The 13,609-nt window shown below is 43.5% G+C and overlaps 2 protein-coding genes across 3 annotated transcripts in view; one reads left to right on the top strand and one right to left on the bottom strand.

Annotated features, from left to right (window-relative positions):
* Positions 1-5,564, top strand: part of SCRN1 (secernin 1) — a 53,291-nt gene extending 47,727 nt beyond the window's left edge. Inside the window, exon 9 of the mRNA XM_040352936.1 lies at positions 5,004-5,564. The gene's annotated coding sequence lies outside the window, so the exon portion shown is untranslated. The remainder of the gene's footprint in view (positions 1-5,003) is intronic.
* Positions 5,565-9,964: 4,400 nt separating this feature from the next.
* The window catches only part of WIPF3 (WAS/WASL interacting protein family member 3), a 109,669-nt gene continuing 106,024 nt past the window's right edge, over positions 9,965-13,609 (bottom strand). For both annotated transcript variants that reach the window (XM_040352933.1, XM_040352935.1), the window contains exon 8: positions 9,965-10,887. In XM_040352933.1, coding sequence (XP_040208867.1) covers positions 10,847-10,887 — 41 coding nt within the window. In that variant the 3' untranslated portion in view covers positions 9,965-10,846. The remainder of the gene's footprint in view (positions 10,888-13,609) is intronic.

Below are 13,609 nucleotides of genomic sequence, written 5' to 3'. Positions count from 1 at the left end.
AAGCAATTTCTGTGTGACGGTTAATTCATATATTGTACATGGTGATTGCTTAGGTTGAACTGGGTGGAACAGGTTGAACATGCAATGTCTTTTCTGCAATAAAATACACCTTCCCGCCTTTTTGTTATCATCTGTAGAATGTACACTTAGCTGCACATAAGTTACACTCTGGCACAGTGTCTGTGTGTCAAGATGACTGCATTTCTGTGCATGCACTGAAGCCAAAGACCAGCTCCTGGAAGAAGCTGGGGAGAGAATGCCGATGCTGGCGAGGGACCCTTGTGGGTGTTGGACCATTAAAACAGAGGTAATTATTGCAGACTTTAGTTCTGCTTTAAATTGAGTGGGACTAAGTGACAGACTGAGTTAGGAGGCTACCCTGCATAAAAGAATGAAAGGACCTGCTCAGTCTCTTCAGATTCTTTGTTCAGGCCACCATTACTCTCAGTAGAGTAGACTAAAGACCTGCTCTCTACATCAGGTGACATATAGTGAAAGTACAAACTACAAATGTGTTCTACTTGTTTTTCATGTATTTTACCAACTCAGTTTTGTTTGCAGCAATCAAGGATTAAAATCTTACCACATATATAACCTTTGTAATATTCTGTATATAGGCCACACTCAGAGTAGGCTATGTGACAGGATTTTAGTTGACATAGAATGAAGCCTCGTACACACGACCGAGGAACTCGTCGGAAAAGACACACCGTTTTCCTCGACGAGTTCCTTGTTAGGCTTGTCGAGAAACTTGACAAGCTTTCTTTGCGTACACACGGTCAAGACCAAATCTCCTCGTTCTCAAACGCGGTGACGTAGAACACATACAACGGCAGGGGAAGTTCGATTCCACTGGCACAACCCTTGGGGCTGCTTTTGCTAATCTCATGTTACTGCGTGTTAAGTAAAAGTTTGGTAAGAGACGATTTGCACTTTTCAGTCTGTTACAGCGTGACAAATGTGCTATCTCCACTACAAACGCTACTTTTACCGAAGGTGCGCTCCCGTCTCATACTTTATTCTGAGTATGCGCGGGTTTCTTAGCATACACACGATCGTGTTTCTCGTCGAAAACCAGCCTGACGAGGAACACGACAAGGAAATTGAGACTCCCGTCGAGGAAAAAGAGAACTTGTTCTCTTTTCCTTGTCGAGTTTCTCGACAGTTTTCTCGATGAAAAGCATACACACGACCGTTTTCCTCTGCAAAAAAGCTCTGCCACCAAGTTTCTTGATGGATTCTGTCGAGGAAAACGGTTGTGTGTACGAGGCCTAAGACCTCTATTATCACTGAACACATTCTTACCTGTCATGGGCATCTTCAGTTGTCAGTAGCAAGGTGTACGAGGTGGAAAAGGACAGAGTTTGGTTCTCAACACGGAAATCTGACCATTACTGGCATACCAGTGGAACCAATATTCTAATAAGTAAGGGGGCGAGGGTGCAGTTCTTATATTCCACTTTATATTCTATTACATAGTATTTGAAAATATAGAAAGTTTGGATTTTAAAGTGGACCTTTCAGCAAAAAATACACTATGTCCTGTTCTAATCCTTCCCCTAATTTTTTTCCTATTTTTTTACTCCTTTTCCTTTATTTTCATTCCACCTGCACCCTTCTTTAGTTCTCACCTATGTGAGCTTGTTGGTTCTGAAGCCTCCGGCAGCTTCCTGGGATAACCATATCACATATCCCAGAAGGCATCAGTTTCTATGCAGCATGAAAGATGGATCTTGTGCTGCATGATTGGGGGCCAGCTGCAAGAACAAGAAAAGCCAGCTGGTTCCTCATGATGAAAGAAAGATGGCGGCACTGGACTGGGTGCGCAGCAACAGATCAGCAGATTGCAGTAGAACAATGTGGGATTGGCTGGGCATGTAAGAATGTTGAATAAGGCAATCCTTAATAAGGGTGAAGGGAAACTGAAACATTTTTCAATGGAAGAGATAAATCAGTAGTAACTGGCATTAAAAAAAAAAAAACTGTCCCACCCGCAGACTCATGTCATATAGTGCAAGAATGCACCGTATACTAGCACATTATCACAGACTCCCCCCCCCCCCAAATAAAATCAACAAAAAAACAGATCCCCCCCAGCGGTGCTCTGTCACCACTGACAATGAATCCATCATCTCCCAGTCTTCCTTACGGATTTGTGGGCTCTGGGCGTTTGAATTGCCATGCCGCGATGACTTCACTACTGCGGCACAGCTCTCACAATGTATGGCATCCATTAAGAGCCCAATGCGCATTTACACATGTAAATATGTTCTGAACGGCAGACATTTAGGAGATATTTACTATACATACAGGTAAGCCTTATTTTAAGCTTGTCTGTACGTACAAGAAAAAAAATGGAATTTACTAATGCTTTAGGTGTTGCTCTTATCTAATTTATTAACCCTTTCGTGCCTAAGGGTAAAACAAATCTTAATGCCCAAGACCAATTTTGCAACTTTGAGGCCTCGTACACACGACAGAGATTCTCGGCAGAATTCGCCGAGAAACTCGGTCAAAACCCGGATTCTGCCGAGAATCTCTGTCGTCTGTACAGTTTTGGCTCGATGGAGCCGCCGAGGAGCTCGACGAGAAAATAGAGAACATGTTCTCTATTTTCTCGTTGGCCGCGTTGTTCTATAGGAGAAGGCGGCCCGCCGAGCTCCTCGGCGGCTTCATCCCAAAACGAGACGAGGAACTCGACGTGCCAAGCACGTCGAGTTCCTCTGTCGTGTGTACGGGGCCTGACATGTGTTGGTAAAACCGTACATATCATCACAACTACTTTGTGCATCCAGGTGGATTATACCTTGTTTTTTTTTCAGCAACAATAGTGCACATTTTGCTTTTTTTTATCCTACCTAAAACACACCGATACTAATTTTAAGGAGAAAAAAATCCTGTCCAAAAAATACTGACCCTGACCTTGACCTAAACACTAACCCTGGGGCTGACCTAGATCAAACCTTGATCTAGGCATTTATTTTTTATTTTTAATCGGCATTCTAAAAAAAAAAATTCCTACACACATTTTTTTTTTCCTATCTCTGCAAGGACAGAGAGATACAATGTATCTGTCTCATCCATTCACAGAGACAGAAGACATGGGGGCAGGCTTCACAGTGACTGATCACTGTGATGGCCAATCAGAGGCTATCACTGTGATCAGGTGACCGAGAATCAGATGTTCCAGGTCCTGATTGTTAGAACGGGACCCGGGGCTTTCAGTGAGACCCTGGTCTTTATGCTGGGAGTGCCCCCCCCCCCCCCCCGCACAAAAGGAGATACGCAAATGTGTAGCCCAACGAAAAAAAGCCCATTCCAATGGGGCCGCATATTTGCGTATGGTCGGCCTGAAGGGGTTAAAGGTGCAGGCTCTTGGGATGTCCTAGCTCCCTTCTTCAGGCTGACTTCCTTTTCATTTATCCCATAAAAAATAACTCATAAAGATGAGCAAAGTTATATGCCATGATATCTGTTAGACTGTACAAGGTTTATAACATTTTTTACTTGTATTTTTATGGGCACTTGTTTACTGAGTTATATTTACTTACCTTTCTCTTTTACATTTGTTCGTCCATGACCTTTATGCCTTAACCACTTTTTCAAATTGAGTTAGAAAACTGGTATGTTTATAAGCATGTAAAGCATTTATAATATGGAATCTATACTGGAAATGAAACCTATATCTTTATAGTATGCAGAAGCCTTTTTCAACCAGGGTGCCTTGAGGTTCCTTCAGGGGTGCCTTGGCAAAATGCCTAAAACTTGTCCAAAAAATTGAATACAAGTCAGCGGGTGGATGAAGCTATAGGTATTCATTGTGCACCATTACAATATTTTAGCCGCCTGCATGATTACAATCAATGACATTATAGTGGATAAGATGTAAAGCGCTGCGCAAACTGTTGGCGCTATATAAATCCTGAATAATAATAATAATAAGGAGGACGTTGGGCACCTGCATAGTATCCTTGTTTGATTAGCTCAGTGATGGAATAAAACTTAGGGAGAAGAGAAACATTGGCATACTAGTCACTACCAGTGTGCCAAACGTATTTGTTTTGGAAGAATAAATCACCTCTAAGTTTGTGGGTGTTGCTGCATTGTGTAAATTGATTAGAATCATTTTTACATTTTAGAATGGCGTGTCTTGAGGCTGTTCATCATTTTAAAGGGTGCCTCCTTGACCAAAAAAAGGTTGAATAAACAGCAATATACAGTAAGTGCTGGTTCACACTACCGCGACCTGGGATCCGACTTGTGTCGCCCCAAGACGCGCGACATGAGAAATTCAATTCAAATGAATGAGAGCCGTCTTAATGTACATACTGAAGTCGCTCCGACTTCAGAAAAGGTTCCTGTACTACTTCAAGGCAACTTCTATCCGACTTGTACCCATAGATTTCAATGACAGTTGCCTCCAAAGTCGGATCACTCTCTTAACTGAAGCACCTTTAATAGTTTACTCAGGCAAACCCCTCCCTCCCACAGAGCTGATTATTCTGTGATTGGCCACAGCCAAAGTCGCCAGTCCTGGAGGCAACTTCAAGTTGCGTTGAAGTCATGCTGTAAGTCGGGTTGCCCCTGTGTGAACCGGTGACTTGTCGGTATGGTTCCCCTATTCAGATGGTTCCTGTATAGACTGTGCAGGCGCAATCCTTGCCGACGGAAATCTCTGAACCTCGGCCGGCATCCAGGCTCATTCCTTAACATCCCAGTGGATTGGAAGATGTTAAAAAAAAGAGCCAGGAGGCCAAGCGAGCCGTCCGAGCGAAACGAGGACGTGAGGCCGACTGGCCACTCTCCTCAAATTCCACGTCGCCCTGGATGCCGGCCGAGGTTCGGAGATTTCCGTCGGCAAAGATTGCGCCTGTGCAGTCCTTACAGGAACCATCTGGATAGCCAGAACCATATTGGCAGATCACCGGCACTAAACAGCAGTCTTTTTTTTGTTAACCATTGGAAAAATGAACTTATATTATATTCTTATTTGTTTCTATTAGATATCACGGACAGAATCCCGCTTCAAGGCAGACAGAAGAGCACATGACATGTTAAGGCTTCTTCTTCTACGTGGCCATGTGGATGACTCTGCTGTCCCCTGTGTAGCTGTGTCACTGTGGTATTGTGTGTTTTTACAGGGAACAGAATCAGCCTCCAATGCTCAGTGCATGTAGATTAACAAAGCTCACTATGTGTCTAACCAACAATGGGTCATCTAAAAAGGTCAAACTTGACATAGATATTCTATTAAAAGTAATTTCATTGAAGGCTAGTCCGAACCATGTAGAGGTGAGAGAATCAATAGAGGTAAACGAATCAGAGGTTATTTCAGTAGAAACTTGCAGAATGTTGAAATAAAGTAGTGGCATTATTAGAATATAAATCAGTGATTTGAAAATCTTTTAGCTCATACATTTGACATGAGGAATAGAATTCTAAGAACATGAATTCAGATTTGAGATTTGAACCAATATGTTTGGACCTAAAGGCATTTCACATTAGATTGTTTTCTAAAATTTGTAAATGCCATGTTTAAAATAAACACATTCCATTGAACCAAAGGCTGCTGATCCTTCATTTGTCTCTTGGGTAATCCTAATTTCTATGGATACTAGGAAATCATACCATTCTTCCTTGGTCAGCAGTCTGGGGGAAAATGGCAAACGGAACTCTTGGGCTTTCTGACTTGGCATGCAAAAAAAAAGAAAAAAAACACTATCACTACATAACCCACAGCCTGTTAATGTGTGTATATATAATTTACCGTATATACTCGAATATAAGCCAACCCGAGTATAAGCCGAGGCACATCATTTTACCACAAAAAACTGGGAAAACGCATTGACTCGAGTATAAACCTAGGCAGTCCATCTGCATGCCTCACTGTGTCCATGCCTCACTGTGCCCATGCCTCACTGTGTCCATGACTAGACTGATGTTTAACACGGGAGTCTATGGAAGGGGTCCCCGGCTTTGAAAAATCGTTGCTCCCCGGCCGTAGGTCCCCTGGACAACAACTTTGCACACTTGTAGAGGAAGAGTGGGGCTACATATGTGCCAAGTCCAGGGGACCTACGGCCAGCTGGTACTGGGTCCCCAAATTCCGGGAGATCAGGCGCAAAAAGGTGACTCGAGTATAAGCTGAGGGGGGCATTTTCAGCACAAAAAAATGTGCTGAAAAACTCGGCTTATACTCGAGTATATACGGTATGTCATTGTAGTGTATATAGTTTTTAAACTATCAAGCTACATAGCATATACCTGGTCTGGAATGCCAAAACCTAAGGCTCTCTATCGTGGAAATAACGATTGGTCATCATTCCCATTATTGTAAAGAACCAGTAGTGTCACAATGACAAATAAACAAATCAAAGAGTCAAATGAAGAGCGTTATTTACTGTAGAGTGTAAATAAGACATATATTATTTGTAGATCATATTTAACAACGGTCATTTAAATAGCTCCTAACACTTTACAAAAAGCACACATAAGGCACAGGATAACTGGATACTTGCGATGCAAATGCATTATTCAAGATAATTCATTCAAATGTTGTCCTTCAACCAATGTTTTCATGCTATTTGTATTAAGTACATCTGTAGTTATGAACATAGGAGAAACATTCCATGGGTTTTAAAATTCACAAAGCAGCACTTTTACTATTCTATATTGACCATGGATATCTAAAAAAAATCTTTCACAAAGACTGGAAATATCTACTAAGAGAACTGCTTGCCTACAATATAAAGAAAAGGTTATATATGTTAAAGCAAAATTCCAGTCAAAACATAATGAAAAAAATGAATAGTCCATTTAAAAATAAAATGCAGAGCCTCCCTCCACGGTACTTCCTTTTCACCAGATGCCCTCCGTTTGCCAGATTGAATGACAGCCAGCATCATTCAAGGCATAGTCCACCTTCTCTAAAAGATTACTAAATGCACCTACGTTGATAAAAAAAAGTGTGCTTTTATTCTTTTTTTTTTTTTTGCATTGGAGCCTGCAAAGCATTGCCACTATGATCAAAGGGTTACGGGTTGCAATGCACAGACTTCTGTACAGACATTCGGTTATGGGGCTCAAGAAAATATCAATGGATGACAAATGCAGCGATATCGCTGCATGGTGGCAGATGGCACTTGTAGTGCAGTAAAAAAAGAAGGGGACCTGCCAACTGTGACCATGTTTCATGTTACACAAATATGGGTGCAACATGAAACATGGTAGAAAGGAGAACTTAGCCTTTCAACTTACTTCCTCTGAGCCCAAGCTGTCATGGACCATTCCCTAGCCTGTGACTAGACAGGTAAAAGAGAAGACCCACAATGATGAGCTGAATTCTGAGTCACGCTCTGTATTTCTCCCTTGCCTGACTTCAATTACGTCGGCACATGCTGATACAGGGGATATCTCCTAAACCGTGCAGGTTTAAGAAATATCCGGGGTAGCTACAGGTAAGCCTTATTATAGGCTTTCCTGTAGTAAAAAGTGGATTGTAAGGGTTTACAGCCACTTTAAGAGAGCCCAAATTTGAATGCGCTACCTAATGCAAAAAAAAAAGGTGTAGTAGCACTTTTCACAGTGCACCGCAATGCATGCAGGTTGGCAAAGTGCCTTGGTGTGCCCTCCAGAATAAATAAGTTACATTTTGCAGTCCAGACTGACTTTCCGTGAGCTAAAGTGTTCTGAATATTCAGAATAGTTATCCAGGGAAACTTGCAGCTCTGTAGTTGTGTTACAGTATATCTTAAAAATCAAAATCAGTGGTTCTTGGTGGCACAAGATTATCCATAATATGCTGGACAGTTTAGGGTGGATGCTAGTTCTAGTACTGAGATTTTTTTTAAAGATTTTCATGGAGTCTCTTCCATTCATGTCCATTTCTGCATGCCTTTTTTCAAAATGATCCTATTTGTCTTATTTAAGCGTTCACAACAAGGGGCCAGATTCACAGAAGAGATACGCCGTTGTATCTCTGAGAGTATCTATGCGGCTGATTCATAGAATCAGTTACGCATAGATAGCCCTAAGATCCGCCAGGTGTAATTGACTTACACCGTCGGATCTTAGGATGCAATACTTCGGCCGCCGCTGGGTGGAGATCGCGTCGTTTTCCAGCATCGGGTATGCAAATGAGCATTTACGGCGATCCACGGCGGTTTTCGCTTTCGTTATGTTGTCGCTAGTAATTTTTTCCCGTCGTAAAGTTAAGCATGCTTTTACATGGCTTAACTTTAGACAAGCCATGTTAAAGTATGGCCGTCGTTCCCGCGTCGAATTTCAATTATTTTTTTTTTTTTTTTTGCGTAAGACGTCCAGGAATACGAAAGTACGTTACGCACGTCGCCGTTCAAAAAAATGACGTCACTTCGCGCAAAGCACGGTGGGAATTCCAAAACGGAGCATGCGCAGTACGTCCGGCGCGGGAGCTCGCCTAATTTAAAAGGTACACACCCCATTTGAATTAGGCGGGCTTGCGCCAGACGCCTTTACGTTACACCGCCGTAAGTTTACACGCAAGTGCTTGGTGAATCAGGCACTTGCGATGAAAACTTGCGGCGGTGTAACGTATAGACGATACGTTACGCCGCCGCATTTATATGTGATTATGACACCACTGCCAGTGCAAAACCAAACTAGATCTTTCAAGGACAGAACATCTGATGTTTGACTAAAAAAGATCAATGCTGACGGAACTATTTTGTGTCCACACAAATTTGGAGCATTGACTTTGAAGTATATTAATAAATGCAGATAATTCCTTCCCTGTTAGGGATCGCTATATGCACATAGTAGAAGTTTTGTATTGTCACAGTTTGCTGCCTATCCTAGAATGCTCCGGAAGTCACGTGGCGGCCAACTGCGCATGCGCAATGTGCTTCAAATGCAAATGCGATGCGTTCCAATGGATTCACGACAGTGCACACCAGTGAAACCTCGGTCGGCATCCAGGCTCTTTCCTTAACATCCCCGTGGATTGGAGGATGTTAAAAAAAGAGCCAGGAGGCCGACCGGCCACTTTCCTCTAAATCCACGTCGCCCTGAATGCCGGGTTCGCTGTTGTGTACTGTCGAAAATCCATTGGAACGCATCGCACTTGCATTTGGAACGCATCGTGCATGCGCAGTTGGCCGCCACGTGACTTCCGCAGCATTCTACGTTAGGCAGCAAACTGTGACACTACAGTTTTATATATCATGCTCTGCCATACCTGGAAGTACCTGCTATTCTTTCTGGCTGCAGAGGTAAAGCAAGGGATCACTGGTAATGTAAGTATAAGGAGGTCGGGTGATGCCCTTTCCAGGCATTATCACATTGTATTTTTAAAGCAGGGGGGTATCCAACCTTTTGACCTTCCTGGGCCACATTGCAAGAAGAGAAATTGCCATAAAAACAACACTCACAATAAGGATGGCTGATGCGCAGTTCCTCCTGCAGCTCGCTGCGGCCAGTAACGATCACGGCAGGTAATCGCTGGCTGTGTAGGGAGCCGCGAATAGGTGCGGCTGCCGGCAACCTGTCATTATAGTGAACGGGCCTGGAGGCTGCACCTATTCGTGGCTCTCCATACAGCCAGCAATTACCTGCGGTGATCGCTACTGGATGCAGACAAAGTGGACGAACTGTAACCGCACCTACCCGCTGAGAGCCGCAGGAGGAATTGCTTCTACAATTCACATCGGTCCAAATCGCCAGTGTGAATGTAGCCTATGCATGTGCTATGTGAAGGGGGGTGCAATTGAAATCTAGGGGGGGGGGGGGCACAGCCCACCCCAGCATCCTGCTATATCTGTCCATGCAGCATTTACTTAACTGTCGCCCCTGCATTCCCTGCTGTTGCAAACATGGCAGACCATGGTATCCCTCCAGGTGTGTATTTGCCACGGCTGCTATATTTGCATGGCATCCTCAGCTTCCCTACAGACGTGCATTATCTGTGTCGGCCACAGTGGCTGCTGTGCTTGCACGGCATCTCTGTGTCCCCCCAGATGGGCCTGGGCCACGTGTAAAACTCTGTGGGGCCTTGGGTTGGCTACTTTTAAAAAGCATTGTGTGCATCACTGCCTATTATAACTGGTCAAATGTCAGACATTCTGTGTAACTGTTTAGTAATTTCCGATTTTTTTTTTCTCTACTGATAAGGAAGTTAGCCAGCAACCCCTCAATACAGTAATTAACACTCAATAGCTGGGATAAAAGTTGCAGCAAGTCCCACAGAAGTATTAATAAAAAACATGGGAAGGTTGTTGTCAGTGATATACATCCTTTAAAACTATTCATACTCTTCACAATATGATTTGTACAACCTCCTTTATATTCACCAACATCTAGTACAAAGGCCTACCAGGATAGATATCATTTGGATATTTTAGGCAGGCCCTCACACTACAGTTGTTGGTAAATCTGAAGGAGATTATAAAATCAGATTGTAAAGTGCGTGTCCAGATTCCCACTTTTAGTTAAATATTAGTGATTATGATCAGTGGTTCCTCTTCACTCAATAACTGTAAGAAACATACAGTTCTATAGGCAGCACCACATTGCATTGATGTGTCACATACATTGTCATTTCAATTAGTTCTTCATTTCCCGTTATTGGTACATACAATTTTACTCCAGCATTTACACAAGCTCTGCTAAAATTCGAATTACAGTCCTTTTTACATGGCTAATGTAAATGTATTCATATCTCATGTACATATCTTTTTAGACATCAATTCATAATTACACACTGATCACAAGTACACAATTCGGTATATCCAGACAAGTCCCTGACGCTGAAGACTCTTCGTTCTCCAGACATTTTCCCTTTTGTTCTTCAGTCATTGAAGCGAGGATGGCCTCATCTTATCTGAGGTCTTTGGGGTGGTGGGACGGAGGGCCCTGGCAACATAAAAGAAACAAGATGATAAATCATACAATACTATGGAAGATAAAGGATTAAGGAAGATATGTTATGGAAGATACAAGATTATAGGGGTTGTAAAGGTAAAGCATTTTTTTCCTAAATAGCTTCCTTTACCTTGGTGCAGTAGTCCTCCTTCACTTACCTCATCCTTCTATTTTTGCTTTTAAATGTCCTTATTTCTTCTGAGAAATCCTCACTTCCTGTTCTTCTGTCTGTAACTCCACACAGTAATGCAAGGCTTTCTCCCTGGTGTGGAGTGTTGTGCTCGCCCCCTCCCTTGGACTACAGGAGAGTCAGGACGCCCACTAACACACAGCTCCTTTCTCTATCTGCAACGTAGAGAACATTCTGACTCTCCTGTAGTCCAAGGGAGGGGGCGACCACGACACTTCACACCAGGGAGAAAGCCTTGCATTACTGTGTGGAGTTACAGACAGAAGAACAGGAAGTGAGGATTTCTCAGAAGAAATAAGGACATTTAAAAGCAAAATGGAAGGATGAGGTAAGTCAGGGGTGCTCAACCTTTTGAAGAGCGAGGGCCACTTAAGCAACTTGGTAACCAGTCGCAGGCCACCATGAGCAAAGCGGACGGATGACAGGTTACGGCAACTCTATAGGCCCTCCGATCCACTCAGATGGAAGGGGGCATCTGTCGCTCTGTAGAGGTGATTTGATGGCCCCATTTGGTCGGGCTGATCGTGTGAAAATGGCCTAATACTGCTTTCACACTGATGTGCTGCGGTTTACCCATACCGTGGGTGCAGCTGTGTCTATCCTGCAGGTTAGCTGAACTTTGCCATAAAATCCGCCTGTGGCAAAAGCCGACACTGTAGAGGAAGCATCGGCTTATGGGGCTCTGCTCCGCAACCGCTTTCTTCCTATACCACTAGCTTCATATCACAACACTGATGCTGTGGTATGACGGGTCGGCAACCTGCGATCTTTGCTTGAAAACACGCCATTCTAGAGCAGGAGGTCCCGGGCCACATCAGAGGGCTCCGCGGGCCACATGTGGCCCCTGGGCCACTGGTTGGCCACCCCTGAGGTAAGTGAAGGGGGATTGCACTAAGGTAAAGGAAGCTATTTAGGAAAAATAAATTGTACCTTTACAACCCATGTAAAACAATACATTCCTTCGATGTAGTCTATCACTTGGGGTAAAATTGTCGAGAAGACATGAAGGCTGCTATTGCTGAACTCTTCTGAGAATGTTAGTTGCTGACTGTTGTGCCGATTGTCGTTATTCAATATCTTGAGTAACTAGCCTGGAACAATATACACATAAGGGCTTCCGAATATTTTCTTGATCTACACTCTCCATCTAAGTCAGTGAGGTTTTTTCCCCCCAGAAGTTTAGCTTTATTGTGGTTGTAAGCCTCTGAAATAAAGAGTGACAAAAGCATATCCCTCTATAGTGTGTACTAGCTTTAATCCAAAGCACAGTTGTGGTTCCTATCTGCTCTCTTCTCCCTCTGCTATCTCCATGGGTCACTTCTGATAGTCTATGGCAGGGGTCTCCAAACTGCGGCCCTGGGGCCAGATGCGGCCCTTTTCCTGCCTTTATCTGGCCCTTGGGGCAATATTCTTCCCACTGATATGAGATGCTATTCTGCCAGTAACACCAACAATGGGTCATAATTCATCCCACTGACCCCAACAATAGGGCACTATTTCTCCCTCTAATACCAAAGATGCGGCAATGTTTACGATCATTGATGCAAGAAAAATGTCCTATTCCCGCTGGCCACTGTCCGGCCCCCCTAAAGTCTGAAGGCCAGTAAAGACCCCTGGTCTATGGCATATGCCAACACCACAAAATATGGGGGGTGCCCCCCCCCCCAAGCACAAAGAAGATGATTGACTGCCTCAGTTGTGCACGTTTCCCTATGAGACTGTGTGTAGTGAGGCGTGTCCACCTTGGATTACATTTAGCTCCCTGCTTTATGCTGTGCAGTGTGGTTTCCCCACCCATTGCCTTCTAGAGCTAAGAAATGCTGTGTAAATGTGTGCTTTAGAGCAGTGGTTCTCAACCCTGTCCTCAAGTATGCCCAACAGGCAATGTTTTGGGAATTTCTCTTCGATAAAATAGCTGTCCAAAATAGCAAGCCGTAGATTTAAAGCACCAGTGCAAGATAAAGGAAAACCTGCAAACATGGCCTGTTGGGGGTACTTAAGGAAAGGGTTGAGAACCACTGCTTTAGAGGGCTGTAGCGAAGAGAGGGCTGCAGATAATCAGGTACAGCCTATGTAGGAGGAATTGTTTCATCTCTGTCTATCACCTGATGCCAGTCATTTCAGTGGGTATATGTAAAGGTTTATAACCACTTTAGGTGCAGAATCCTTCAGAAACAAATCGCAATCCATCTTGTGCTTCTCTGACTTCAGCAGTTCAGATCTGAGTTATTGCTACAGCACACTTTTAGTAAATAGAAATACCAAGTGTACATTACTTTATATTAGAGTTATATGTTTTAAAAATTACACTTGTTTTGGCATGTGTAACCAGCTCTAAAAATACTTGCAAAGGACTTAATATGGATATGACTACAGGAGGTCCCCGGGTTACAAACAAGACAGGGACCGTAGGCTTGTTCTTAAAGCGGTTGTATACCGGCAATCTTTTTTTTTTTACACCTGAAAGGCAAAAGGCATAATGAGCTAGTATGCACCGCATAACGTGCTTCTGAGCATGCACGT

This window comes from Rana temporaria, chromosome 5 (genome assembly GCF_905171775.1).
Source record: "Rana temporaria chromosome 5, aRanTem1.1, whole genome shotgun sequence".
In the NCBI taxonomy this organism is placed as follows: domain Eukaryota; kingdom Metazoa; phylum Chordata; class Amphibia; order Anura; family Ranidae; genus Rana; species Rana temporaria.
The sequence above is the reverse complement of the archived record's forward strand: the minus strand, read 5'-3'. Positions and strand labels throughout refer to the sequence as shown.